The sequence below is a fragment of the Camelus bactrianus genome, chromosome 13 (genome assembly GCF_048773025.1).
Source record: "Camelus bactrianus isolate YW-2024 breed Bactrian camel chromosome 13, ASM4877302v1, whole genome shotgun sequence".
NCBI classification, from domain to species: domain Eukaryota; kingdom Metazoa; phylum Chordata; class Mammalia; order Artiodactyla; family Camelidae; genus Camelus; species Camelus bactrianus.
The window spans coordinates 65,476,750-65,504,247 of NC_133551.1; the positions used below are offsets into that span (position 1 = coordinate 65,476,750).

The 27,498-nt window shown below is 56.6% G+C and overlaps 2 protein-coding genes across 3 annotated transcripts in view; both read left to right on the plus strand.

Moving 5' to 3' along the window:
- The first annotated feature begins 971 nt into the window (after positions 1-971).
- On the plus strand, positions 972-13,353 carry SH2D5 (SH2 domain containing 5). Its single transcript, XM_074377263.1, has 10 exons — positions 972-1,050; positions 4,748-4,879; positions 5,208-5,288; positions 5,768-5,842; positions 6,883-7,029; positions 8,787-9,035; positions 9,198-9,372; positions 9,773-9,881; positions 10,324-10,483; positions 11,143-13,353. The coding sequence occupies exons 2-10, from the start codon at positions 4,793-4,795 to the stop codon at positions 11,344-11,346; spliced, it is 1,287 nt and encodes a 428-aa protein (XP_074233364.1). The 5' UTR covers positions 972-1,050; positions 4,748-4,792; the 3' UTR covers positions 11,347-13,353.
- Positions 13,354-14,588: 1,235 nt separating this feature from the next.
- The window catches only part of KIF17 (kinesin family member 17), a 42,982-nt gene continuing 30,072 nt past the window's right edge, over positions 14,589-27,498 (plus strand). For both annotated transcript variants that reach the window (XM_074377264.1, XM_074377265.1), the window contains exons 1-4: positions 14,589-15,187; positions 20,551-20,697; positions 21,612-21,713; positions 26,992-27,181. In XM_074377264.1, coding sequence (XP_074233365.1) covers positions 14,957-15,187; positions 20,551-20,697; positions 21,612-21,713; positions 26,992-27,181 — 670 coding nt within the window. In that variant the 5' untranslated portion in view covers positions 14,589-14,956. The remainder of the gene's footprint in view (positions 15,188-20,550; positions 20,698-21,611; positions 21,714-26,991; positions 27,182-27,498) is intronic.

Below are 27,498 nucleotides of genomic sequence, written 5' to 3' on the forward strand. Positions count from 1 at the left end.
GTGCCGGGGCTCCCTCTGCAGAAGTCAGGTGCAAAGCCTGGGCTGACTCGGGCTCGCTGTTTTCTTTTTTGGCACCTACAGGGTTCTGGGCCCAGTGGGAACAAAAGTGCTCTCCAGTTCAAAGCTGTGGCTGCCATTTAGGGCTGGATTTGCTCACCAGTTTCCCCCCTTCTCAGTGGATTTCCGTGTAAAACGAAGGACAGGGTCACGGCCGTGCTGTGATAACGTTTGTGCAGAGATTTCTCGGAGTGGGCTCTGAGATGGGCAGGCTCAGTTAACTCACAACAAAGGCCCAGAACGGTCGGCAGGATGAGGGCAAGGAAGAGGCTGCGTCACAGTCCGCTACCCTCTGGAAGGAAGGGTAACACTGGCCGTGAGACTGGCCAGGGTGCCCCAGAGGCCCGGTCCTGAGCGCATTCATTCACATATCAAGACAACAATCACCGGATGCTTCTACCGGCCAGTCTGTCCTGCTCATTGGGGATGGAGGGCCTTCCTGACCGATGCAGCTTGCACCCTAATAAGAGGAGGAGGGTGACAGGAGTGGTGAGTGCTCTGCAGGCGTCACTGGTGGTCAGGGAAGGCTTCTCGGAGGAGGAGGCTGCTGTAGCCACCGCTGGAATTACGAGGGAGTATCCAGTGGGTAGGAGGGGAAAGACTCTCCAGTAGGAGAGAACGGTCGGCGAGCCCCGGTCCCGAGACAGTCAGTTCACCCAAGCCGGGAAGAGGCGTCCTCGGCGACCAGGAGCAGCCCCTTTAAGGAGGAGCCGGCGGGGGCGGCACCAGGACCCTTCGCCGGCGCGGATTGGACGTCGCGGCCGAGGGGAGCCGCTCCGCGGGTGCCGATTGGTGGGCGAGGGTCGAGCGCCACCGCCTGGTGATGGGGGCGCGGGTTCCCGCGGCCACGTGGGGGGCGAACGGGGAGGGGGACGAGGGGAGCGGGGCGGTGGGGGCGGGGCCGGCACCGCGGCGGGCGGTGGAGGCGCGTGGGGCAGCTCAAGGGTAGCGGCACCGAGCCGCAGCGGCGGGACTCGAGAGGCGGCGGCTTTGGTGAGTGAGCGCCTGGGAACCAGGCGGGTACTGGGACCGGCGGATCTGGGGGAGCGGGGCTCGGTCCTTAGGCACAAAGATGGGGGAGGGTCTCGGATGGGGAAAAGCACCTCTGTCCCTCCCCTCATCACCGTCATCATCCGTCACCTCCACCATCATTACCTACACCGCCCCTCCGTCGGTCTGGGGAGTTTATCTGCCCCGGGGCCGGCTAGGGACTGTCAGGCAGCGCTCCCCAGGAAATCACAGTAATAGCAGGAATGATTTATTACCCCCGCTGTGGAGCGCTCTGGACCGCCTGGGCGATATCCCAGTACGTGACTTCGGCCCCACTTAACCCTGAAAACGGCACTTTCCGCTTATGTCGTCTGTGTGGAGAGACCACCCTGTATTTGATAGCACCCCCTCACCACTACCACACGCACATCTCATATCCTCTTCACCTTGCTGTATTTTACTTCAAGTCACTTAAGCCCCCTGAAATGTTAATTTCCAGTACTGTCCCCTCAACCCAGCTTGGGTGCTCCGTGAGGGCTGGGACTTGGTTTTGTTCACCTGGCACATAGCGCTTGGAAATATTCTCAGAAGGAACAGATAGATGAACAGGTCCAGGAGGCAGCTGCTATTTTAGCCTGACTTTATGGCTGAGGAAATGGAGGCTGGTAGGCTGTGACTTGTTGGTTACATCAGCCAACCTTGCGGGACCCCCACCATCTGGGATCTTGACCCCAGGCTGTGTGGTGCAGTCTCTCCCACCCTGTAGCCTAGGGCAGGTAGTGGGGGCACCAGGGGTTGTAATGGAGTGATGTGGGGTGGAGGGGCTTCTCTGTGCTGCTGAGCCAAAGGCAGTGGGGGTGAGGCAGGTGACTGGAGTGGCTCAGGCAGTCCCAGACTGCCTGGCCTGGGAGGCAGTCAGGGAAAGCAGCTGTTTTGCCAATCAGATCCGCCCCTGGCACTTGAGGTGTCCAGACTGCTGCTGCTGCTTCCTCGCCTCGCCGGCCTCTGGATAGGCTGGGACCCACGAAACTGCAAAGGTGGACACTCTGCTTACTTGGGGGAGGGCACCGCCATGGCCTGGGAGAAGGGCCCCAGAGACCCGAGTTTGCTTCCCAGCTCCCCCCCTATGTGTGTGTGACCTTGGGCAAGTGACTTCACCCCCTGAGCCTCCATTTGCTAACGCCCAGAATCTGCAGGCTGAGTGGTCTCCCACGATGCTGGAAGGTGCAGTGCAGCAGAGGGCTTCTGTCCCTGACCCTTGAGGTAGTCAACCCATCCAGTTCCCTGTCTCTAAGCAGGGCCACCTAGAAAACCTCAGAGGAGCAAGAGCAGAGCCCCAGCCTCATTCTAAATGTGTCCCCTTAGGAAAGTTCTGGCCCAGGCAGGGTCCTGTGCAAAAGCTCAGAAAAACAGGTCTGCACCAAAGGGATAAGTGGGTTTTTGTGCGTGGAACAAGCAAGCAGGTCTGTTTCCAGGGATAGGGTGAGCCTGTCCCCTCCCTGGTTCCCTAGGTTGCCCCCAACTTGAGGCCTGGGGCTGAAATACACTGTGCCCCTCAAGCTTGCGGGGAGAAACTTCCAGTTTCCAGGGGAGAGGGGAAGGATCAGGTGATGGAGAGTGAGGTGGGACCCATAAGAGGGCCAGTAGCCTGGGCTCCCCACCTGCATCCCCACAGCCTGGACCCTGGGGTGTCCCCAAGAAAGCTGGGCTCTGAATCTGGAAGGAGGTGGCTTTCTCAGCCTCAGACACAGCTGTCCCAGCCTGTGTGAGTGTGTGATAATCCATGTGGCTCCTTTCCATCTTACACTCTTAGCATCTGTGGGGCTATGTCAGCAGCGCAGGCAGGATGTGAAATGTGTTCCCTACCTCTCCCTCCCCCACCTCTCCTGTATCTCTTCTTCTGCTGTCTTTCTTCCCACTCTTCTGTTTCCACTTCCTTTGGCTGCCTTTTCATCCTCTATTCCTTCCCTCTCTCCCATTTGCCTCGTTTATTGTTTTGGTTTTTTGCCTCCTCTGTCCCCACCGCCTGTGGGTACAGGGCATCCCAGCTCATGATGTGATTATAAAGTCAAAAAGTGAGTTCCCTGGAAGCTCGATCTCCATACCTGGAACTGGGGCCATGTAGCTTTTGTGCCAGTTACACACCTAACTTTGCTGTATTTAAACATCAAACGAATAATAGGCAATGGACACGATGTGAAAAATAATTAGGATCGAAAAGTGGAGAGGTGGGAGGACCCAGAAAAGCAGGAGGGTGGAGCCAGGAAGGCTTCAGGGGGACCATGCGATCTTTATTTGCTGGCTCCGCCCTTATCCGGCCCTCACGGGGAGTGGTAGAGCTGCCGGTGCCCCCGCCTGGCCTGAGCCTGGGGCTGAAGGTCATGCGTAAGCTGAGGTAGGGGCCGGCCGTTCCTGGGCTCTTGGCGCTGAGTCAGTTCCAAAGCACCCTCCTTTTCCAGGACTCCTACAGGTGCGAGAGCACACCCAGGACTCACCCATTTCCTGCCCAGCGCCCTGTCGGGTCCCTGCTTTCTCGCGGCAGGAATCACGGCTCCCAGGCAGGCCTCCCCTCCTGCCCTGCCCTCCTGGACTGGGTGGTCCCCTCTCAGGTGTGGCCTGGCACAAGGAAGGTGCTGAAAGTGGTCAGACCTCGCTGTCCTTTCAAGCTCCCTCTTGAACAGTGGGTTTTGGGGCCCTGTCCCCTGTGAGACAGGACTTGAGCATCATCTCCAAGTCTGGCCGGCATCATGCTGGGTTCTGCACCTCCATTCAGTTCTCATTGACTCCTCATGTTATCCCAGGTTTGGGGAGGAGGAAATGGAGGCTCAGTGAGGTGAGACAGCTTGCCCAAAGTCACACAGCATTTGGACCCAGGTCTCTCTGAGGGGCCACAGGAAAGACCACAGCTTGGGCTGGGGGCAGGATTCCTCACCCCTCCTCCCTGGGGCAATTGTCTATCCTCCCTACCTCCCGACTCAGCATCTGTGCATGGTCTAGTTGGGGTTGGGGGCTTCAGGCAGTGGGTGGCATCAGGCTGGGCCCAGGGAGCCAGGGTCCTGTGATGCAGCCTTGGTCATACAGTTCATGGGCCGCCCCCGCCCCCAGTAGACTCAAGAGCTCCTGCCCTAGAACCTGCTGTGGCTCCCCACTGCTCATGGGGCAGAGCCTCCATTCCTCAGTGTGACATTCACAGCTGATTCCAACCTGGCTGCTGCTCTGGTAAGTTCCACCTTAGGACCCCAGTTGCCCCAGCTCCTCTGTGCCTTTACAGACTCTCTTCCCGCCGCTGTCACACCCCTTTTGGGTGGTGCCTTCCCAGGCTGTCCCCTCTCCCTGGCACTTTGCACAAGATGGTTATGTGTCCATTCCCCCTTCCTCCAGCTCTTTCCCGAACCTCACTGCTCAGTGAGGCCTTCCCGACTATAGTCAACCCCCAGACTGCACCTCGCAGCCTCTTCTCTGCTTTATCACCGCCTAGCATATTCCATATCTTACTTAGTGTTTAATTTAATGTCTTTCTCCCCCATGAGAATGTCAGCTCTATGAGGGCAGGCAGGGAGTTTGTCATTTTGTTCAGGGCTGTGTGTCCCCTCTGTCCCCCGTGCCCGGGACACTGCCTGGCATACAGTGAGTGCTCTGTCAGGGTTTGTCGGATGCAAGAGCTCAGCGGCCTAACAGATCCTCCCCCTGCTTTTTGCAGCCTTCTGCCCCGTGGAGCAGCGTGAAGCCGCGCACCCTGGGGGCCATGCAGAAGGTGGGGGCGGGGGGCCGGAGGGCCTCCGACTGCGGCCCTGCCCCTCACCGGCCCAGGTGCATCACCAAGTTTGCCCAGGTGGGTGGGGCCGCCCCTGTGGGGTGGGCGCTGGTGGACCTGGACAGGGCGGCAGGCTCTGGGGGTGGGGCCGTGGGTCGAGAATCTATTTTGAACCCAGGCTGCGGAGGGTGTGTGCACAGACAAGGCAATAGGGCCTCGACAGGGCTGAGTGGCTTTACAGGAGATAATAGCCAAGCCTGGACTGGAGTACAGTGCTCTGTCACAGTGCACAGCTCCCCCGACAGGGCAGAGTGTGTGTTTGGAGGGTAGTTTGGAGGACAGGGATCAGGACCCCTGGGCCTGACTCCCTGGACACCCTCTCACTGCCCACCCTGCCCCCAAGCAGTACGTGGGCTCCTTTCCCGTGGACGACCTGGACACCCAGGAGAGCGTGTGGCTGGTGCAGCAACAGCTGTGGGCACTGAAGGTAGGGCGGCTGGGGGCTGGGGAGGGCACTGTCCTGGCAGGGATCATAGCCTTGGAATGGCCGGCTGGAAATGGCCCCAGAGACCATCTGATCTGCCCCATCCCCCATTCAGAGAGAGGGAGTAAGTGAGGCCCAGGGAGGGGCAGGACCAAAGGTGCAGTGAGAGGTGGGCCCAGGCAGGACCACACCCCGGCTTCTGGAGCCACGTCCCTTATGCCCAGGGACCCCCTTCCCTTGGGCGGTCGTGACCTGTGCCCCACAGCTGGGAGATGTAGGGGCTGGTCATAACGTGGCCCAGGGGCCAGTCTGCCAGGAGCGGTTCACACTTCCCTGGCTCCTGGGTGTCCACTGTCCAGGACTCAGTCCCTGGGCAGGTGGGGTGGAGTTGGCTGTTACGGAGAGGTCCTGAGGCTGGGCTGGGCTGGGCAGGGGATGGCCTGGGAGGTAATGTCACCCTCCACCAACTCTCTCCCACCCAGGACTGTCCCCGACGCCGGGCTGTCGTTCTGAAATTCAGCCTTCAGGGCCTCAAGATCTACAGCGGGGAGGGTGAGGTAGGAGCCTGTGTGGGTGTAGGTGAGGACTGGACGGGATGCACTCGCCCCCTCCCGGGCCCCGTGCCGCCCCTTGAGCCTCCCCAGCTTCCCAGCCTGCTCTGGGCCTGTGGACATCCTCTCTCCAAGGGCCCTCCCACCAAGGCAACCTTGGGCAAAAGTTTCTCCTCCATCTCAGCCCTCACCCCCAGCCCTCCAAAATCTCTGGGGGCCACCTCCTGGCCTGAGCGTCAGGACCAGCCCCATGAGGTTCTTGCAGGTCCCAGTGGGCTGTGTCCAGCCTCTCATGACTGTGGAACGGGGCCAGGTAGGCAGGAGGCCAGTTGGGCACCCTTGCCTGTCCTCCTCCTGGTGCAAGCCAACATCCGATGACCACTGACTGCGTGCCAGACTGCGCACTCCGTGACTCTGGGCACCACTCACCTGACTGGTGCAGACAGCGTCCAGAGCTGTGCTTTGCCAGGGCCCTGGGGTCAGGGCCTGTGCCACTTGCCTGAGGTCTCACTGACCCCAACTAACAGCCCCATTAGAAGGGACTATCCTTCCTTAACACTTGTCACAACAAGGACTCAGAGGGCTGTACTCACCTGCCCAAGTCACCCAGAGAGTGAGTGGCAGAGCCAGGATTTGAACCCTTGGTCATCTGACTCGAAAGACCAGGTGTGCACGCCCAGGGCCAGCCACCACTGCCTTTCTCTGTGACCCCGCAGGCCGTGGATGCTCTGCCCTTCAGTCCTGTAACTTGGGCTCGACCATCGCAACCAGCAGGTCGGCAGCAGGTTGACATCAGGGAGCAAGGGATCCAAGCTCATGGCCCATGTGAAGGATGAGGGTTCTGATGTGAAGCATGGTTTGGGACAGCCTGGAAAGAGGGCAGAGTTCTTCACCCCAGGAGTTGGGTGGGGCCTAAGCTGGGAGAGCAGGCTGGGGCCTGGGAGGCCTGCCAGCGGGAGTGTGAGGCCTGGGGGGCTGGCACACGCCTGGCTGGCAGCTGCAGGCCACGTGGTGGGTCTGATGGAGAGCGGCTGCTGCCTCTCCAGGTGCTCCTGATGGCTCACGCCCTGCGGCGCATCCTCTACTCCACTTGGTGCCCAGCTGACTGCCAGTTTGCCTTCATGGCCCGAAACCCCCGGAGCCCGGCCAGCAAGCTCTTCTGCCACCTCTTTGTGGGCAGCCAGCCTGGAGAGGTACCAGGGGCCCAGGGCAGAGGACTCAGCACTGAGGCTGGGGTCAGGGGAGAAGGGGATGTGCTGTGTATCAGCGTGGGTTCCAGGGACAGAGACCTTAGATGGCTTAGCCAAGCTGGCCTGAGCCCCCTCCGAGCATGGATCCCTTGTCACTGAACCAAACTCGGGTCCGCTCGCCCATGCACAGTAAAGCCAGTCCACTGACACTGGGTCGTGGGGAGGAAGATGCACTGTTTATTGTAGGCGCTGTACAAGAGCGGGCGGCTTGTGCTCAAAAACCCCAAACTGTCCGAAGGGCTTCAGCCAAGCATTTTTAAAAGCAAGGTGGGGGAGAGGCGTCCCAGGGCATGTGATCAACTCGGGCACAGCCCTCTGGCTGATGATGAGGTAACAGGGTGGCATCACAGGGGTTAATAGTATCAATCCTCAGGCTCCATTAGGTCTGGGGGCTACGGGCGGGGCGGGCGCACGATTAGCAAGTGGTTAGTTTCTTCTGTTTGATGGTGGTTTTAGCATCTGTAAAACAAGTCAGGACATGTGCCCCAGGTACTGCTATCTCGGTACTTTAGAGAGGAGCTACAGCAGAGGATATGGGGCAGGGGTCCGTCCTGCTCAGTTACACCCTCACCACCCTGGCTCCTTCTGGACTCCCCCAGAGCAAGTCAGTGGCCTCAGTATTCCCTGGATTCGAAGGTGAGGACTAGGCTGTGCCCTTAGAGATCAGAGAGTCACACTGCCAGGCCTTTGCCCCTGTTATTCTTTCTGCTGAATCTCCTTCCCCTTCTCATCCTGGCAAATTCCAACCTGCCCTTCAAGGCTCAGCCCACGCGTCTGTGAAGCCCACCTTGAATCCTCTGGACTGCCCCTCTCTTCAGCAGTCCTGTGACATGAACTGCCCATCGGTCTGTCCCTAACTACAATCACTGAAATTCTTTGAGAGCAGAGGCTATGGCTGGGTCTTGAACTCTTCTGGTTCTTGGCCCGGGGATAGTGGGTAGGCAGGTAGATCCCGAAAGTCAAAGCCAGTGTGACCACGGGGAACAACAGATCCTTGGCAGCCAATCTTTTGGCAACTGGAGGCTGGGTTTGGTTCCATGCAGCAAGCATTTTGTCATCAATCCTGTATGTTGAGCCCTGTGCCAGCTACTGCAATGACAGGTGGCTGAGACATGGCCCTTGATCTGAAGCTCATGGTTCTAATGTGCTGGGCTGGATGATGAGTGTGATGGGTAGAATGTGCTGGCCCCAGAGTGCAGGGCCTCTCCTGGGGGTTTTCTGTAGTCCATTTCATTTAAGGGGCACAGGGAAGTGGGGATGAGGAGACTGTGGCACAGAGATGCCATGCTCTGCCCAGGGTCACACAGCAGCTCCTAAGCGGCAGAGCCAGGATTGGATCCCAGGTTCTGTGACTTCAGGGCCTGGGCCTTTAGCCACTCCTCTAAAAGGGGACTCACAATGCACAGGGTGGGGGTAGTCAGTCCAGGGGTAGGAGTGCATTTAGCCCATGTATTGCCAGCTTCAAGCATGATGCCTAGAACAAAGTAAATGCTTGCTGTTGGTTAAATGAATAAAGGAAGCTAACATAGAAGGCTTCATGGTGGTGAGGTTTTGAGGGATCAGTAGGAGTTTTCTCAGGAAGACTAGGGAACAGCATTCCCAGCCAAGAGGCTGCATGCCCCACTGGTGAGTGGGTTGATGCCTAAGGAATCCCCCAGGAAGCCTCCCCCAGCTGAGCCTGCCTCCCTCTCCCTCCCTAGGTCCAGATCCTGCACCTGCTGCTCTGCCGCTCCTTCCAGCTTGCTTACCTCTTGCAGCACCCAGAGGAGCGGGCGCAGCCTGAGTCCTGCCCGGGTCCTGCGGAGGACGTGCCCCTGAAGCCCCTGTCCGGCCCTGGGGGCCCCCATGGCCTAGTACGGGAACCCTTTGGCCGTGATCAGCTGTCACAGAATGTTAATGCGCTGGTCTCTTTACGGCGGCTGCCAGCAGAGGGGCCCGGGGGCAGTGGGGTATGCAGCACCCCAGCCGGGGAGTGGGCAGTGGACACAGAAACTGGGCGGGGGCTTGAGGGTCAAGGGGGGATCCTGGACTTCCATGGGAGGGGCTTTGCCTGACCAGACACAACCGGGCCTGAGTCTGGCCGCCCTTGCTGGCCCCTCTTGGTGCCCTAGAAGGAGCTGCCGGAACCGGAAGGCCGTGGGGGTGCGCGCCATGCCCGCCTGGGGAACCCCTACTGCTCGCCCACACTGGTGCGCAAGAAGGCCATTCGCAGCAAGGTGATCCGCTCGGGGGCCTACCGCGCCTGCACCTACGAGACGCAGCTGCAGCTGTCGGCCCGGGAGGCCTGTGAGTTGCAGGGACTAGTGCGCGTCTGTGTGTCAGCCAGGGTGGGCCTGAGCGTCGGTTTCTGCGAGGCTGTGACTGCAGGTGCCTGTCCCTGTGCGCCTTGAGGCCCCGTGTCCCCTGGGGGGTGTGCCTCCCGGGCTGCATGCCCAGGTGCATGCAGAGGTGATCCGGTGATCTCCATGCTGTAGGTATGGTCTAACTGGCGAGTGGGTGTGAGTGTGTGTGGGGGTGTCCGGGTGTGGCTGTGTTTTTCCTGGAGCTGGATGTGTGCCTGTTGGGCCTGGAGAGAGAGGCTTGGTGAAGACACAGGCGTGGGGGTGATGGGGCCTGTGAGGGTGGGGTGGACTGGGCATCGGTGGGGACAGCCTCTCTCCTTCTGACCCCTGGGTGGTCTCCACAGTTCCTGATGCGTGGGAGGCCTGGCCCCGGGGCCCTGGGGGCCCCTCTTGCCTGGTGGAGAGCGAGGGCAGCCTGACGGAGAACATCTGGGCCTTCGTTGGCATCTCCAGGTAGGAGGGGGTGGACGGAGAAGTAGGCTGTGGCTCCCCCACGTCCCTGTTATGTGCGCATTCCTGCGCATGGGCAGAGGGCTCCTGACCACGGGGCCTCAGGCCAGGGACGGCATCACCTTGGGCCTCAGTTTGCTGAAATGTAAGGACCTTCATCACAGGGCTGTGGAGAGGATCAGATGTCATTATTCTGCAAAGCCTTCAGCGCCCGGCCTGTCACTGGGACAGTTCCCTAAATGCCAGCTTTTTCAAAGTCTCTCCTGATTAGGTTTGAAGTTGTCAACAAGTACGGTCCTCTTGGAAACCTTTTAGATAGTCTGAAAGCTTTCATCTGCTGAGCACCTGCTCTGGAGCAGGCACTATGTTTCCGATGCTGTGCGGCGAGCTGAGCCTGGGTCCAGATTAGGGGCCTGCCTTCAGCCTCTCCCCTCTGCCCTCCCAGGCCCAGTGCCGTCGCCCTGCTGCGGAGAGACGTGCTTGGGGCTTTCCTGCTGTGGCCTGAGCCTGGAGCCAGTGGCCTGTGGTGCCTGTCGGTGAGGACACAATGCGGTGTGGTGCCCCACCAAGTCTTCCGGAACCACCTGGGCCGCTACTGTGTGGAGGTAAGAATGTCCCTGACCCCATCCCTCGCTCTCAAGCCCCGTCCTTTTGTACCACTGAGGTTCTGAGCCCACCTCACCCTCATTCTGGTTCCCCATGGCTCTCTCTGGCCCCACCCCTCATTTAATTCTCCACCCAGCTCCTTAGTCACTGGCCCTTGTGGCCCCACCCCTACTAGCTTATTGGCCCCACCTCTACTCTGTGGGAGGAGGGTATCTCTAGTAGACTCTTGGACCAGAGTCATGCCTCACATTCTATAGGAATACTACCTTTAAAAGTCTTGCTTTCCCACACCCTAACTCATCTTTAAGCAGAGGAGGAAATTGAATATGAGAGGGTAGAGGCTTGCATAAGCTCACATGGCCTCAGGGTCTCCAGGTCTGGAGTCTTGATCTGATCACAGGTTTCCAGGGACTGGGGTGGACAGTGAGGCTTTTTAAATGTGCAGCCTTACTTCCATGCTGAGTGCCTCAGTCCTGTCCAAGCTGGGAGGAGAGAAAGAGAGGGAATGGGGTCTGGTTCTGCTGTAAGCAGGACAGTGTCCTCTCTGGCTTGAAATGCCTCCTCTAAAGTGGGGCAGGATCCTGGGTGAGGGGATAGATGACGCCTGCGGGAGCCATGGGGAAAGGGCAGCTGGAGCTGAAGCCCTTCCCTCCCTCAGCACCTGCCCGCCGAGTTCCCCAGCCTGGAGGCCCTGGTGGAGCATCATGCTGGGACTGAGCGCAGCCTCTTCTGCTCCCTCGACATGGGCCGCCTGAACCCTGGCTACGAGGAGCAGGACTGCGGGCCTGAGGGCAGGCCTCCCCGGACGCTCTGGCCCCTAGGCCACGCCAAGTCCGAGGCAGAACTGCAGGGCCTGGGCTAGGAGGCCAGGCCTCACGCCAGCAGGCCCTGCCCCGCTCTGGCTTCTGGGTCTCAGCAGGCCGCTCTGCCCTTCTTCCACCCCGCTGGGCACCAGTTCCATCCAGTCACTCTGCCCCTTGGACCAGTCTTCCATCACTTCCCTGCTTGTGGGGGGAGCCCTGAGAGCGGGGACTGCCCGTGGCTTCTCACAGGACGGGGCCCTGTCGGGACTGCAGGAGGGGCAGGCGGAGCTCCAGGCATCCATGAACCTGTGGGGTGACTGTGCAGGCTTGTCTTCCCTGCGCTTAACCTCACTCCGAGGAGGGGGAGCTTTCCAAGGTGGGCAGGAAGGGTTGTTCACGATGAAGGTGTAGCCCTCTCCTACGGAGGCAAGGCCCAGTCTTGGGGCCCTGACTGCAACAGCGAGACACATGAGGGAGAGGTGTTCAGGGAGGCAGGAGTGAGTTCTCGCTTAGGGCGAAGGCGAGAGGACAAGCCACCTTTCCCATGAGAGAAACAGGGATGACGCGCCGGAGCTCGTGGGCTGCATCCAGGCTGACAGAGTGTGCGGCCTGTTTTCCACATCCGTTGAGGTTAAAGGAGTCTTCCCTTGAGTTCTGAGGAGTGAGGGTTAGGAGGGTGCAGAACAGGTGGATGGACCCATACGCAGGTGGACACCTGTGTGCAGAAAGGGACGTGAACGGGCCAACAGGGCAGACTCTCAAAGAACCTTCAGATTAGGAAGGCTGGCTTGTCTCCACTCAGAACTGCAGGGTTGTGATTCCTGCTTTACTCGGAAGGGATGGCCTAGTCTCTTCCCCTCCCCTACAACCCCCTCAGGACCACCAAGACACACATACACACATCCCCAGGCTCATTTCCTTTGGTCATCTGACTGGGAGGGGCCAACAGCGAGCCGCAGGCTTAGAGAGTGAACAGGGCCCTGCTCCACTTACCTTGCAGGCCAGACTGGGTTTGGTGGCTGCCTGGGAAGCCTCCCAGTGGTGGTATTTTCCTTAACGTGGCATTGACCATGGCTGTCAGGGGCCACTTCACTAGGCCAGCCCCACTGGGGATGAAGGTCAAAGAGGAACCACCTAAAGGTGGAAGTGATGTGGGCCCTGCCAGAGGTGACTTGGCCTCAGCGGGCAGTGGGGGTCCATCCAGGGAAATGATTCTAGTCTAAGGCAATGGCCCTGCGATGAGGGACAGATCTGGGTGTCCCCCTTTATGAGTAAACTTGACAGACAGATGTGAATCTACCAGATTAAGTTAGGGAGCAGGTTCACTTTGGATGAACTTCTCTTCCTCAGGCAGCGGCCTACTCAGGAGTCTGGGGGCTGCCCTCTACCCCATCTGTGAATGGGGTACGACTGCTCTGTGCCTTGAAAGTAGCAGACTTCTGACTCCTGGAAGAGGGCAGTGCCAATGGAATAAAAAGGAGGAGCCTCAGAAGTTGAGGCCTGATGTTCCCAGCTTCCAACCTCTAGCTGGGGAGATGGTCTTGGCTGGGGCCTTGTCACTCTGTCACACCGGATAGGAGGAAGCTGTCCTTTGAGGGCTCTTTTCACTAGAACCACAGCACTGATTTTTTACTGAATGTGAGTGGGAACCTGGGACTTATTTTATAGCCATTCCTACCAGAACCCATCTCCTCCCTGAGCAAAGCCCTGGTCCCTCGTGGGAGGCAATGGCCTCACATTTCTCTGGCAAGGAAAGGGGTTTGGTGATAGGGTGCCCAGGATTACAGCACCGGAGTCGCACCCATTTAAGAAGACCTGATAACTGGTCTTACCCCTACAAAGGATGGGTTTTGTTGCACAAGTTATCTGTGTGGACAGTGTATCAGGAGTGTTCCCAAAGTACTTTAACATTCCTTCACACAGCATTTATTGATCACGTGGTACAAATAGGGCAAGGTTTTTGACCCAAGTGTGCAGACGCCTCAGTGTCTTAATTGCAGACCACAGTTTTCTCTTTGTTCCAACCAGTGCCACCTGGGTAGCCCAGCTTTCCTTACTGTGTGGACTTGAAACAAATAAAATGCATTTCTTTGGATTGTCTAGTACAGACTTTTCCTTTGAAGAGTGAGGTCTTTGTCCAGTTTGCCTGCTTTGCTTTTGTTTGCCAACCATGCTTCCAGCTGGTGCTAAATGATGAACCAAAGATCCTGTCCTCAGGGGCTCAAGATGTCATGAAGGAATTGGGTAGGAAGAATTAAATAATGGCTCTCCTGCTAAAAACCTTCAGTGGGTATTTCTTGGGAAAAAGACTCAAGCCCTTATGTTCTAGCCATTCGGGTATTCCTTCTCCTGTAATATGCCACAGGGCCTTTGCACAGCCTGGACCGGCCCCCTTGTCCTCCTCTCCTCCCTTTACCTGGTTAACTCCTCAACCTTGCCATTTCAGCTCCTCTCACTCAGGAAGCCTGCCCTGACCGCTCCCCACCCGCACCCCCTCCCCGGGCTGGGTGAGCTTTCCTGGCTAGATAGTCCATAGAACTGATCCTTTAGTTTGTAATTATTCTCTTATTTATGAGATTTTTGTTTGTGGGAAATTTATTTCCAATGTCAGCCTCCCCGCCTAGACTATGGGCACCAAGAGGGCAGGGATTGGACTGTCTCTCAGTGCCTATCAGCACGCCTGGTACGTAGATGACAGTTTCTGTGCAAAGGGGAGGGTAGAGGGAGTGTGAGGGCCACCATTCTGGCTGGAGGGACTTGTGCCGAGCAGAGGGAGATAGGCCAGGCAGCCTCCCCAGCCAAAAGACTCTCAAAGTGTTTTGTTTCCTAAGCTCGAGACTTAATGAAAACGAGGGGCAGCATTAGAACGAAGCTTTGCTCTGTCCCAGGAGTGGGGCAACCTCCCCTGAGGCAATACAGGGATGTGGAAAAAGGGCCGCAAGGTTCCTGTTGCCTTTCTCAGTAGGTCTCTAATCCCTGCGTCAGGCCCCTCCTCTAATATCTCTCTCCGAGGTGGATTCAAGGCTGGCCTCCCTGTCCTAGCTAGGCCTCCTCGAGCAAACTGCTTAACCTCTCTGAACTGGGGCGGTGAGAACTGCTGTGCAGCGCCTGGCACGCAGCAGGAAGACGCTCGGGCAAAGCCACTGCGGGTCCTCCTCGACGGCTGCCCCGGCGCACTGGCCTCCAGTCGGGGGACGCTCCCCCGGGCCCAGCCCGGCAGGGAGAACGCGCGGAACCGCCAGCTGTGACGCCGCGTGCGTCGCCGAGCAACCGAGAACGCCGCGGCGGCGTGCGTGCGAGCTAGCGGGCGGCTGGGGCGGCTCGGGGGGCTCGGGCCCTGCGGCGGCGCCTGCAGCGCGGATACCCTGCTGCCCCCGCCCGGGCCGGGCCTCGGGGACGGGCGAGCCCGGGCGCGGGAGGAGGCGGGCGAGCCCGGCTCGGGTACTGCGACTCCCCCGTCGCCCCCTTCCTCCTCTCGGGGAGCCCCCCAAAGAGTCCTGTCCCCGCGCCACGGCCCTGCCCCCGCCGCGAGGCCCCGCCCTCTGCCCCCCCTCGCCGCGAGGCCCCGCTCCCTGGCCCCGGGGGCCTGGATTCCCCCTCCCCGCGGTCGTGTGTCCCGGCTGCGGCGTCCACGTCCGTCCGCAAGCCGGGGACCCCCGGTGCGGCGCCATGGCCTCGGAGTCGGTGAAGGTGGTGGTGCGCTGCCGCCCCATGAACCAGCGGGAGCGGGAGCTCAACTGCCAGCCGGTGGTGACGGTGGACTCCGCGCGCGGCCAGTGCTTCATCCAGAACCCGGCCGCCGTCGACCAGCCCCCCAAGCAATTCACCTTCGACGGCGCATACTACATGGACCACTTTACTGAGCAGATCTACAACGAGATCGCCTACCCGCTGGTAGAGGTGAGGGCGCCCGCGAAGCCATCTCCGAGGACTTGCTGGGCAGAACTTGGGGCCACTCGGAGGGGTCCAGAGGGACAGCCCTCCCCCTAAGCCGGGCGGGAAGCGCTCTTCTGCACGTGGACAGCAATAGGTTAGGCTGAAGACTTCTCCAGGCAAGAGACAGCTGGAACAAGCCCACAATCTGTCCCGGTCTACACTGGCCCACATTCTTACAGCCCCTTTCCTACAGGAACTCCTGCCTCCTAGACTGCTTGCCCTCCACCCTCACCTGAGAGCTTCAGGACTTCTCTAAAAGCTCTAGCCACTTCCCCCAGCCTCCCCCTCTTCTCCAGAGAGCCCTAGGTCTCCTCCTCCCCACCTTCCCAGGCCATGGCCTCTACTTTCTCCCCTCAGCATCCAGAATCCTCTCCCTCATCCTCCCTCCAGCTTCCCAAGAGGCCTGGCAGGTACAAGCCTATGTAGGGGTGGGGGGGAATCTCACTGGTTCCCTGCTTCTGCAGAGAGAAGGCTGCTGACCTGGCCTTGGTCTTGGAGGAATGGAAACCCTTTACCTTTGGTCATCTTCCTCCCTGGCAGTTGAAGAAGAGGGAGGCACCAAAAGTTTCTGGCCCTTTATATGGCTTTCACGCTTCTCTGCACTCTCACACTAGGTGGCTGGTTGGACTTTTCATGACGGGGAGGCTCACATTTCACAGATGGGGAGACTGAGGTTTCTGGCAGAGGCAGGGCTGATATCTCCTGGCCAAGGGTTCTTTCCATTCTGCCAAAATCTCCCTAGCTGTCCAGCAAGTCACCGGTTAAGTGAGATAGCACAGGTTGTTCCAGGAAAAAAGGAAAAGTTCAGGAAGTACCCTCTCTCACCTGTGAAGCTGTACATTAGGAGACTCTGGGAAATCTTGCAGCAAAGAAACTTTGACTTAATTTAACCTGGTGTTTCCAAAATGTGTTTGCCCAGGGAACCTTTTTTTGTGTTGGCTGGCAAGTCAGTTGACACCCCCCCAGAACACCTCCTTTGGCCACCTCATGTCTTCTCCCAAGACTTAATCAAAACCCTTGTGAAAGTGGAGGTGTCCTCGGGCCCAAAGCTCCCCAGTGGCCAGGGCGTGACTGGAAGTGATGCAACCCTCCCCAGGAGGTGGTCCCAGGCTCTGGGAAAGGCCAGGCTATCCTACCATCCTAGACTTCTAGGCTGGAAGGGACCAGAATGGGTCATCTGGTCCAGCCTCCCTCCCCCATGGGATCCTTGAATGTCCACCCAGTGATGAGAGCTCACTCTTTCCAGGGCAGCCCATTCCACCTTTGCTTCTCAGCTCCTAGATGACCGTTCTGCACAGTGAGAGTCAGCCTCCTTGATGCTCTCAACTGCCTGCCCTGGCTCTGTCCCTGGGGACCCACTGAATACCTCTGCTTCTTCATCTAGGGGTGGTCCCTCAGAGATCTGAGGATTCCAAGATTCAGTTCTCCTTGGCCTTGCCTTCTCCAGGGCCGAGATTTGCTCATGGGTCACCTCCTCATCCTGGGAATAATTCCCCTGAGCAGGCCTCCCTTGTCAGGGTCCCCAGGAAGCCCCAGCCCAGAGGGGGAGACACTAAGGAGGCAGTGGCCACATCAGATCTCTCCTTCAGCTCTCACTTCTGTCCCGTGTTCACTGCTCTATGGGATCCTCTGTCAGACCCCTGCCTCTGGACATCCCACAGAGCCTCAGACTCCAGTGACATTCATTCATTTTCATTCATTCAGGTAACAAATAGTATCTCCATAACAGATGCTGTCCTAGGCATGGAGAGCGTTGCTTTCAAAGAGGCGTGGCCTCTGCCCTCAGTGAGCTCGTGGTCAGGTGGAGGAGCAGCTAAGCTAGTAGCTACAATCCAGGGTGATGAGTGGGAGGAGAAGGCTGGGTGACTTTGGCAGCAGAGAAAATGCTAGCAAACCTGGGCTTGGAGGGGATGGGAAGGCAGGGAGGACTTCCTGGAAGGATGAGGCCAGAAGGCTGAGAGGAGATGGCCAGGCAAGAAGGTAGAGGAAAGGGCCTTCCAGATGGAGACCAGCTTATAGCATTTGCTCTTCACCAGACTCCGTGGATGTATGTAGAGCTGGAGCCATCATTCCTGATGAGGAAACTGAGGCCTGGAGTGTCACAGAATAAGTTAGGGGCGGCTTTGATTCCTAGCACAGTGCCAGGTCCCCATGTTCCATCCTACCACCTCCCATTAAGTGATTTTCAAAGCACAGCTCAGTGACTTGGAGCCAGGAGTAGCTGCACCCTTAGGCCAGGTGGCTGTGTGTCTGTCCTGCTGGGCTCTGACCCCGTCCAGGAGGCCTCCTGCCCAGGCCCTGGTGCAGGAAGCCCCCAGCACTTAGACTGCCCCTTCCTGCTTGCCTCCCTCCCCCCCCACCCCTCTCCCCTTCCCTTCTTCTCCACCCCTTAAATCCAGGCTCTGTTTCTGATCTTCTCTGTTACTGGGTGACCTCTTCAACTCTCCTGTGTCCTGTCCACCCCAGACCTACCTTTCAGCCAACTTTACATGAGCTCCTCACCTCCACACCTGGCCCGCTGCCTGGTCTATGGGCTCTTTCCCAGACAGTGGCTTTGCCATCTCCATCCTTTCCCTTCACACCCGTGGCTTTAGAGTCACCTCTGATGACCCACCGCCCAACCCACCCACCCAGGAGCCAGATACCCTGGTTTCTACCACGACCAGACCAAGGACAGTGGGCCTGGTTTCCAGAGACATTGATGTGGTACAAGCCATAGAATTAGGACCCTGGGTGGGACAAAGAGCTGCTCTTTTGGGAGAGGGCAGAAAGGGGACATACATTAGGCAATTTAGCATGGATACAGTTTATTTCAGCTTCAATGGCTATGCATTTATTTAATGTGAAGTAGAAAAGATGTCGAGCACATCTAACCTGCAATGCAGTTTCGGGGGAATTATTGCTGTGAAATGACACCAGTTAAAAAGAGAGTCAATGAACAGTTTGACTTCATGCAAATCATTTAGTAAATAATAGTAAAGGGGACGTGGCAGAACCTGGGGTGAACAGTGTCTGACGTCCAGGACCAGCTCCATGTGTGTGCACGTCCCTGGGTCTGGAGGTATCAATTGATGGGTGAAGCATTTTTGGAATCTTATGTTTTGCCTTAAAATGCACGTAAAGTTGTCTTCTGCTTCACTGCACGGCAGCGCTGTTCTGCAGAACTTTCTACAGTGGTGGAAATGTTCTGTAGCTGGGCTGTCCAATTAGGTACCACTAGCCACATGTGGCAGGTGAGCCCCTGAAAAGAGGCTAGTGCTATTGAGGAGCTGACTTTTAGTTGTATTTAATTTTAAGTTAAATTTAAGTAACCCCGTGTGGCTAGTGGCTACCACGTGGAATGTCACAGCCTAAGAGCAGTGTTTTCCAATACGGATGTCACATGAGCCACATACCTACTTGAAACTTTTCTAGTAGCCATTTTTTAAAAAGTGAAAGGAGACAGGTGAAATTAATTTTAATAACACATTTTATTTAACCCTATAATATCAAAAATATTATCATTCCAATAAAACATGATAATAGATACTATTATGGCTTAATGACTATTAGTGAAATATTTTACATCCCTTCGTCATACTAAGTCTTTGAAATCTGGTGTGTTTTACGCTTATAGCACATCTCAATTCAGGTGTCAAAAGTTCAAATGAAACACGAAGAACAAAGTTGCGTTTAATGAGAAAATATGTTACACTGCTCCAGGTTTTAAATGTAAATCACTTAAAATAAATTCAGTTCCTCAGGCGCACCAAGCACACTGGTAGTGTGGCTGGTGGCTACCTTACTGGACAGGGCATATAAAATATTTGTTTTTATATCGAATCCCTTCTCCATGTTGGGGTGACAGTGATACTCCAGGCACTGCCCGTGTTGTCCCTGGGGCTTCGGGTGACCCCAGCTCTGATGCTCCTGGTTGGTGACTGGTCTGCCACCACCTCTCCCCCACCTCAGGGGCTCATCCCTGTGTGCAGCTCCGGCCCTTGGGGGAGCTGCACTGCATGGCTGTCAGTGTTTCCTCATCAAGGGAGGGGGTGCTTGTCCAGTTCTGCCCGTAAAAGTGAGACCTGTCTCTCAAAGGAGTGACTTCGGGTCTTCCTTCCCCAGCAGTCCCTGGGAATAACAAGCCCCATGTTGATCTCCAGAATGGGCCTTTTTTTTGGGGGGGGGTTAATTTTTTTTTGAAGTGTAGCTGATTTACAATGTTAGTTTCAGATATACAACAGTGATTCAGTTATCCTTATACATACATACATATTTTCTTTTCAGATTCTTTTCCCTTATATGTTATTACAAGAAATTGAGTATAGTTCCCTGTGCTGTACAGTAGGTCCTTCCAGGATGGGTCTTTGCCGTGGAACCAGGTGCAGATGCTGGGCCTTCGGGGGCCTGGGAGCAGCTCTCTGGGCCCACGTTCTGACACAGGATCCCCCCTCCCCCATGCTAAGGTCTGGAATCTGTGACCTCAGAAGCTGCATGAGGGCAGGGACTGGGGTGTCTGCCTGGTTCATGGCTCTGTCCCCAGCCAGAGCACAATGCCCGGCACAGAGAAGGCAGCCAGTACCTGTGGAATGAATAATCGCATCAGTGAATGGAGAACGCCTTGGGGATGCCACCCGGTTTGCCTCCGACTTCTGCCCTGCTTCATCTCCATCCTCCTTGCCCCAGCTCTCAGCCTCTCACCTCTCTGCGTCTGTCTCCTCAGCCTGGAATGCCTTCCTCTCCCAGCCACCCTTTGAGCTCCCCCGTCTTCCCCTGACCTGCCCGGGAGCTTTGCCTGGCTCTTCCCGCACCTTCTGTTCCCCTTCTTTGCGCTCTCTCTCTCTACTTGCCTGCCTGAGCTTCTGTCTCACATACACCCTCACCTCGTAGGAGAAGCCCATGTATACATCCATCTCCCCCATGTTCCAGGCAGGCAGTTAGGGAGCACCCACCTCTGTGTGCCAGCATTTCACATGCCGGTGCGTGTACACCTCGCAGCAGGTTCAGAGGAGGTGCTGTTCTTGCCCTTTGTTTCAGGTGAGGAACCCGAGGCTCGATGTGCCCAGGTAAACACAGGCCAAGGGCACACGGTCGGTAAAGGACGGTGGCCAGGCTCTGAACCATACACAGGACAGTCTCCTACCCCACCAGGCAGTGACCTCCTGGAGGACAGGGCTGTGCCTTATTCATCTTGACACGGCCCCCACACCCACCCTAGCCCAGTGCCATCGCGGTCGGAGCCCCAGGGAGGGGCCCTGAGTCTGTGAGTTAGGAGGCAGCCCTGGCCTGGCCCTGAGCCCAGCCTCTCTGGGCCAGCTGAGCAGCGGGGTTGTGGTCCATCCATGCAGGGCGTCACCGAGGGCTACAATGGCACCATCTTTGCCTACGGCCAGACCGGTAGTGGAAAGTCCTTTACCATGCAGGGCCTGCCGGACCCGCCCTGCCAGAGAGGCATCATCCCCAGGGCCTTCGAGCACATTTTTGAAAGCGTCCAGGTATGGGCCTTGTGGACGGAAGGGCCAGGGCGGGTGCGTAGGGCTGGTGGACTTCCCAGAGCGTTACCATGAGTGGTCCCAGAGCAGTTCTGGCCTGGACATCCATTGTGGGATGTAGTCACCAGACAGGTGAGCAGAGGCAGGCTCTGGTTTCTGAAAATGTGATGGGAAAAGAACTTAAAATTGAGAAAATTCTACCTTCTGGTTCCATGTTTTTCTCCTGCCATTTTTGGATTGTAACATTTCATTTAACATTTCACATGGAAATGATGACCCAGAGCGCTGGCCTGAGAAATGATTGTACCAAGCATAGCTTCCCTTTTAAGTGGGCAGTTGCTACAGACCAAACCTTGTGCAAAAGGCCTTTGCAAAATCACCTCACTACCACCTTGGCCCAGGAGGTAGCTATAATCCTCATTTTCAAGCCAAGACTTGGAGTCCTTATGGGCTGGGCCTGGACCAGTTATCCAAGTGTCTAGGCTGCAGGTGAGACTTGCCCTGGTGACCATTCATGACAACACGTAGAAATTGCTGCATCTGGGAAATGGCAAAGCAGGGACTGGTCAGCTGCAGCCCATGGTACTGAGCCTGGGACTCACTGTGATGACCCATAGTCAGTGCTTGGTCCAGGCCTCGGTTTCTCTATCTGAACAATGGGGAGGCCTCTCCCATTTCCGGTCCCATGAGGCTTGTAGAGAGAGTGTGAGTCCATAGTAATATGAAAATGACGCCACTCTAAGAAGCTTGAGGGCCCAGCGAGCCGGAGAGGAGGGGAGAGCCTGCCATGCAGGCCGGGCCAGGTATGGTTAGAGATTTCTCTCCCCGTGACGTCCCACCTCCTGCTATGATGTCCTCCCATGATGTCCAGGCAGCAGGTGCTCAGGTGTCTTTGCTTTCCCCGTCCACCCCTGCAGTGTGCAGAGAATACCAAGTTCCTGGTCCGGGCCTCCTACCTGGAGATTTACAATGAAGATGTCCGGGACCTGCTGGGGGCTGACACCAAGCAGAAGCTGGAGGTAGGTGCAGACCTGACACGGGCAGGTGGGGGCTGGCGGAGGGGAGGTTGGCACCAGGTGGTGCTCCCTGAGAAATGTGGGGACGGTATCCTGAGGGCACAGGCCCTGGTTCGGACTAGAGCAAGAAGTTTTGAACTTGAATTTTGGGGTGTTCCCAGAGTCCGTGATGCTGCGGAGGGGTTAATGGGCCTACCCCCAATGCACAAAGGGAGGTGGGCCTTCCCTGGAGTAATGCCACCTCTATCTGTTGAAACAGTTGGAGTTTGGTGATAGATTTCATTTTCATTCCACTTCTAAAACACCATTTTGAAAAAGTCCAAGGGTCTTTCAAAGCTGAAAAGGTATTAGTGATGATCATTTTTTGAGCACTTACTGTTTACAGACGGCTTTAGACGCATTATCCCGTTTAATACTCCCAGTCACCTTTTAGGTAGATACAGGTTTCCCTCACTTTCGGAAGGTAGAGTGAACCTTTTGTAAGCAAAATGGTGTAAAGGGAAGGGTATCCCCTGCTTTCCGAAATCCTGTTTCCGCTTTGCTTTCAGAAAGACTGACATTAGTACAGTAATGGCTTTTTTTGTAAAAGTGAAAAATCCACTTTGATTTCTTTCTAACTTGAACTTTTGGAAAGTAAAGGACACCTGTATTATTATCGCCAGTTTACCGATGTGGGAAGGGAGGCTCAGATGGGTTAATTAACTTGCCCAGGCTTCACACGGCAGTAAGTTGGCCGAACCTTCTATTGAACCCAGGTCTTTCCGACATCAAGGTCCTGCATCGCAAACATCCCATTTTCCTGCTGCAGATGGGCTCAGATTCTGGGACCTGGTCCCCCTCTGAAAGGGCTCTGGTGTGGGGGTGCCCACAGACCGATGATATGACCTCGTGAGGTTGTTGTGAGGACTGAGAAGAGTAACGTGTGAGCAGCTTAGCAGAGTGCCAGTGCACAGTAGGTGCTCGAGGAGCTGTTTCATAGGTGCGCTATTTCATGCCATTGGGATTCTGAGACAGGATGGTGAATATGACCAGGGGGTTGCAAAGTGAATAGATGGATAGCTCATGACAGAAAAAACTAGGGCCGGCCCAGCTGATGACTGAGCATCGCACACGTTTCGTAAATTGTCCTCAGTCTCCTGAAAGTCTGGAATCAGAATGAAAGAGCATCATTTCCCAGCTGGGAGAAGCAGAATTAGATGCTTTGAGGGTTCTATCAAGTTAGGCAGAACTTGGTGGGGGAGGGTCTAGCTCATTGGTAGAGCATATGCTTAGCATGCACAAGATGCTGAGTTCAATCCCCAGTACCTCCTCTAAAAATAAATAAATAAACCTAATTACCTCCTCCCCCCAAAGAATTAAAAAAAAAAAAGATAAGCGGAACTTGGCTGACCCTTTGGGAAGCCCAGTGAGGTCAAGTGACCTTCCAGGACTGGACTACCAGCTGGTGGCAAGGCTGGACCAGGTCTGGGACCCTTAGGCCTTTACCTTAGTGTAAGGTTTGGCTACATCTCCTATCTGAGACTCTTTAAATGCTAGGTGGACCAGGTCAAGTCCAAGGAGGAGCCCAGTGAGGGGAGGATCACCCAGCTCTGTGGCCAGAAGGCTGGTGGCTGCCCCCAAACTCTGGTGCTTCTTATCTGACCAAGCAACCAGTGGACCCCCCAAGGGGCCGACAACCAGCGGTGGAGGTCAACCTACCTCCTTCAGAGTCAGAATGCGTGAGCTGGGGGAATATCAATCATCAGTGAGCATCCCCAGAGGTTGCTATGGAGACTCCTATGAGGAAAGAAGGCTGGGGAAGAGGAGGTACTTACCTGAGGCCACTGGGTTAGGAAGCCACAGAGTCAGTGTTGGACATTTTCTGTGGCCCAAACTGCCTAAACCTCCCCAGGGCACAGGCCTTGACAGCCATGGGGAGTGGGGCAAAACCAGATAAAGGGACTGCTGTTGAAGCCTCCCAGTCCTCTGGACTCTCACTGACCTCTGGATTGGACCGGATGTTGGGATCGCCTGGTTCTCACCCCACCCTGATCCATGTAGGGCAGTGCTGTTTCCCTGCTCAGCTCCAGAGCCCTTCACTTGCCCCCAGGCCCCTCACTTGTTCTGGTTTCATGTGGAGGGGCTGTGAGTTCCTCTCTGACCAACAACCATTGTAAGGCCCAACTGAATAAATCAGACCCCATGCAGCAGCTGTTTTGAAAAAGCTTGTTCGGTTTGGTCATATGGTGGAAAAAAGTACTTAAAATTTTGAGCCAGAAAGACCCTTAGAGGGCTTCTAAGTCCAGTCCTTTTGTGGTACAGAAACCGAGTCTCAGGGAAGGGAAGGGACTTGGCCAAAGTCACACAGTGAATTACCAGTAATGGTGTTGGTACCAGAAAGTTTGGGATCTGAGTGGTCAGAACTTTTCTGGGTGGGCAATACAGGAAACTTGGGGGGCAGTGAGAAGCCAGTAATGGGGTTCCATTCGAGGGAGGGACATCTAAGAATTGATTCATCCATTCAACAGAGACTTACTGGGAAGACCTTGGGGTGCCAGGTTGTTGCAGGCCCACATGTTGTGGACTCCTTCCCAGTCCCCATCTGGACCAGGACCGGCCCCCAGCCCCCTCCTCAGCTGCTCACAAACACAGCGGGACTTTGCCCTTTCTGCGCAGGAGCCTCCAGCCGCCCACCTGGAGTCTTTCCACTGCTTTCTCTATCCTGGAGCTGGAGCAGCTGAGTCATAGCTCAGCCCCCAGACAGGGAAGTGGGGAGAGGAGGCAGGCACATGGAGCTGCTCCCACATGTCAGCCCTGAAAGGCCAGCCTGCAGCATCAGGGGCCCTGCCAGCGGGCACGGGGGCAGCAGGGGCCCTCCTCCACTTCCTCCTCTAGAATGGGCTCTGTTACCCAGACCCTGAGGCCAAGGGCTGGCAGCTGCAAGCACTTGTCCCAGCTGAGCCTCAGGCTCGGTGAGCCAGGCTGCCTGGGGTTGGGGACACTCCCCATGGATGCTCGGGGCTGTCTTGGAGGAGGTGCTACTGGGTTCTCATTAAACCTCACAACAGCCTTAGGAGGCACTGCGGTTCTTATCCTTCATTCTGGAGGGAACTGAGGCTCAAAGTGCCTAGGTAAGATCCAGCCCGAGGGCAGTCAGTAAAGGGCAGAGATGGGATTTGCATCCAGGTGGCCAGGCTCCGCAGCACAACACAGGGCCTGGTAATGCTGGTAATTAGAGGTGGTTAGGTCAGCCAGGGCCAGCAAGGGATTTAGGAAGCAGATTACACCTTCTCCCCCCATCCACCTCGAACCACTATCATAGAACCCAGGTCAGTACTGGGCAGTGGTGGTGGGGCCCTCAGGGGCCTCTCCAGTTGGTTCCTGCAGCAGCTGTGTGGGGCCAAGATGCAGAGCCCCCTCCTCCATGGGGCCGTTTTCTGTCTCTGGACCAGCCAGCCGCGGTCATGTCCTGCACATGCGCCAGCTGCATCCCAGCTGGTTGCCATGGCGACTGTGCATGGCCTTTCATCCGGGAGGAGCAGTTACGAAGGAAAGCTGCGGGGCACAGCTGGCTGCTGTCAATCTGAGTGTGGGTGGGGGCAGGAACAGCCAGGGAGGGGCGGAGGAATCTAGCAGATCGTGAGGTGAGGGGAGCAAGCCCTCCTGGGCTTAAAAATAGGGTGGGTGGGAGACCCCTACCTGAGGGGTTGCCTCCCTGCTCTGCTTTCCTGCTGGAAACATATATCCTTCTCCTCTTGGTATCTGTGCTCACTGAACCTCCCCCCCTCCAAGTACCCACAGAACTTCTTTTAGATCCATTCTCTTAATCTTTACAATGATCTTGTGGGAATAGGATCTATTATCTTCATTTTAGAATGAGGAAACCGAGGCCGAAGGAGGCAAAATGACTTCCCCAACTCAGAAGTCACAGAACCAGGTTTCTAACCCTGGTCCTGTCTGACATACAGTGATATTCCTCTATAAGGAAGCTGCATTCTCCCTGAAGCCAGGAGCAACCGTCCACTCACCTGCATGTGCCAGGCAGGCTTCTAGGTTCTGGGAGTGAGGCAGTGACCAAAACAGTCCACTCTCCAGGCTTACAGCACCCCAAGCTGCCTTCAAGCCCTGCTGAGTTTGCAGGGTCTCCTGCTTCTGTCCTTTGTGCTCCGTCCTCACAGCCACCTCTGAGGTCAAGGTCGGCCCTTTGTCGTATCAAACTTCAGCTACTCCAGGAGGCTGCAGCCTCTCTCCAAGCCCTGCCTCTGGAGTCTTCCACTGCCTGTGACCACTGTGCTGCCCTGCCGCGAATAGCTGTGTGACTTTCAGTGGGTTCCTTAACCTTTCTGTGCCTCAGTTGCTTATCTGTTCCATGAAACCCAAACCTCAGTCTGAGTCTGGCTCCTTCTCCAGACTTGGGCAGATAGGGCAAACCTGAGCTTGCCACCCCTGCCCCCCAACCCTCCCTACTCTGCAGCAGGGCCCCGACCCCACCTAGGACCCTGAAGCTGCCCGGGGCAAAGCATCTGAGCCTTCTGTGGCTCTGACCAGCAGACAGGTGACTTTTGTCCTAATTCATTCTGCTTTTGCCAGAGTGGCTTTATTTCCTCTCACACTTGAAAAATATTGCATTTCACAGCTCTGTGTCAGCAGTAAAACAGCTTGGCTGCCTGGAGAGCAAGCAAGGAGCAGTCAGAGAAATTAATTTGCTTGCTGCCATCACGCTGAGGGCTGGACAGTGGGAGTTATGGGCAGCAAATGACCCTTCACCCGCTGTGATCCAGGGATCTGGGAATGGGCCCGTTGCCTTGGAGCCGCAGCAGAGAGGGGAGCAGAAGCCACATTGACAGGGCAGGGGAGATGCACTCAGAGCCCTTAGGTGAATGACTACAGGGCCAGTCCCTGGGGCACTGAAGTGCCCAGACTGGAAACCATCTTCACAGCCACAGCACAGCAACACTGAGGACAGGGGCTGGTACTTGTGCAGCACCTACCACATACCAGCCACCGCGCCGAGCACTGTATGGGCTCCGGCATCCTCGCCACCTCCCTAGGAGATAGGTATCTCATACCCATTTTACAGATGTGGAAACTGAGGCTCAGAGAGGTTAAGTTACTGGCCCAAGGTCCCACAGCAAGGAAGAGACCGGGGTGGGTTTGAGGCTGGTTCTCCCTAGAACAAACTCCAGGCCTGTCACAGGGAATTTGAGGTGCCAATCCACCCGGCAGGGGGGCCGAGTTGGTCAGAATTGGGCCCTTCCCTCAGGTTCCTTGGGGATCCCTGACCCGCCCCTCATGCCCGCAGATGAAGGAGCACCCGGAGAAGGGGGTGTACGTGAAGGGGCTCTCCATGCACACGGTGCACAGCGTGGCCCAGTGCGAGCACATCATGGAGACAGGCTGGAAGAACCGCTCGGTTGGCTACACCCTCATGAACAAGGACTCCTCCCGCTCCCACTCCATCTTCACCATCAGCATCGAGATCTACGCGGTGGGTAAGTGGGGCCAGGCGGGGGGCAGAGAGGGCTGGACCACCTGCACCAAGCTGGGTGCCCACTCCTGGTAGCCCAGGCCCTTTACCTCTCAGAACCTCAGGGGCCCCGTCTGAAACTGGGAAGAAATGCTGGGATTGCCGAGAAGAAACACAAGAAGATCCTCCCTGCGCCAGGACCCATGTTTCTGGGATTAACAGCATTAACAACAACAGTGATAACACTGGTGGCTGCCATGAGTACTTACCATGTGCCATGAAGTTTATGTGCATTAGCCCACGTGCTCCTTCCAACAACCCCATGAGATGGACACTAACATC

Coding starts and splice junctions, on each gene's coding strand:
- SH2D5 (XM_074377263.1), top strand. CDS start 4,793: ATGCAGAAGGTGGGGGCGGGGGGCCGGAGGGCCTCCGACTGCGGCCCT. Junction 5,289..5,767: donor AACAGCTGTGGGCACTGAAG/GTAGGGCGGCTG, acceptor TCTCCCACCCAG/GACTGTCCCCGACGCCGGGC. Junction 10,484..11,142: donor TGGGCCGCTACTGTGTGGAG/GTAAGAATGTCC, acceptor TCCCTCCCTCAG/CACCTGCCCGCCGAGTTCCC.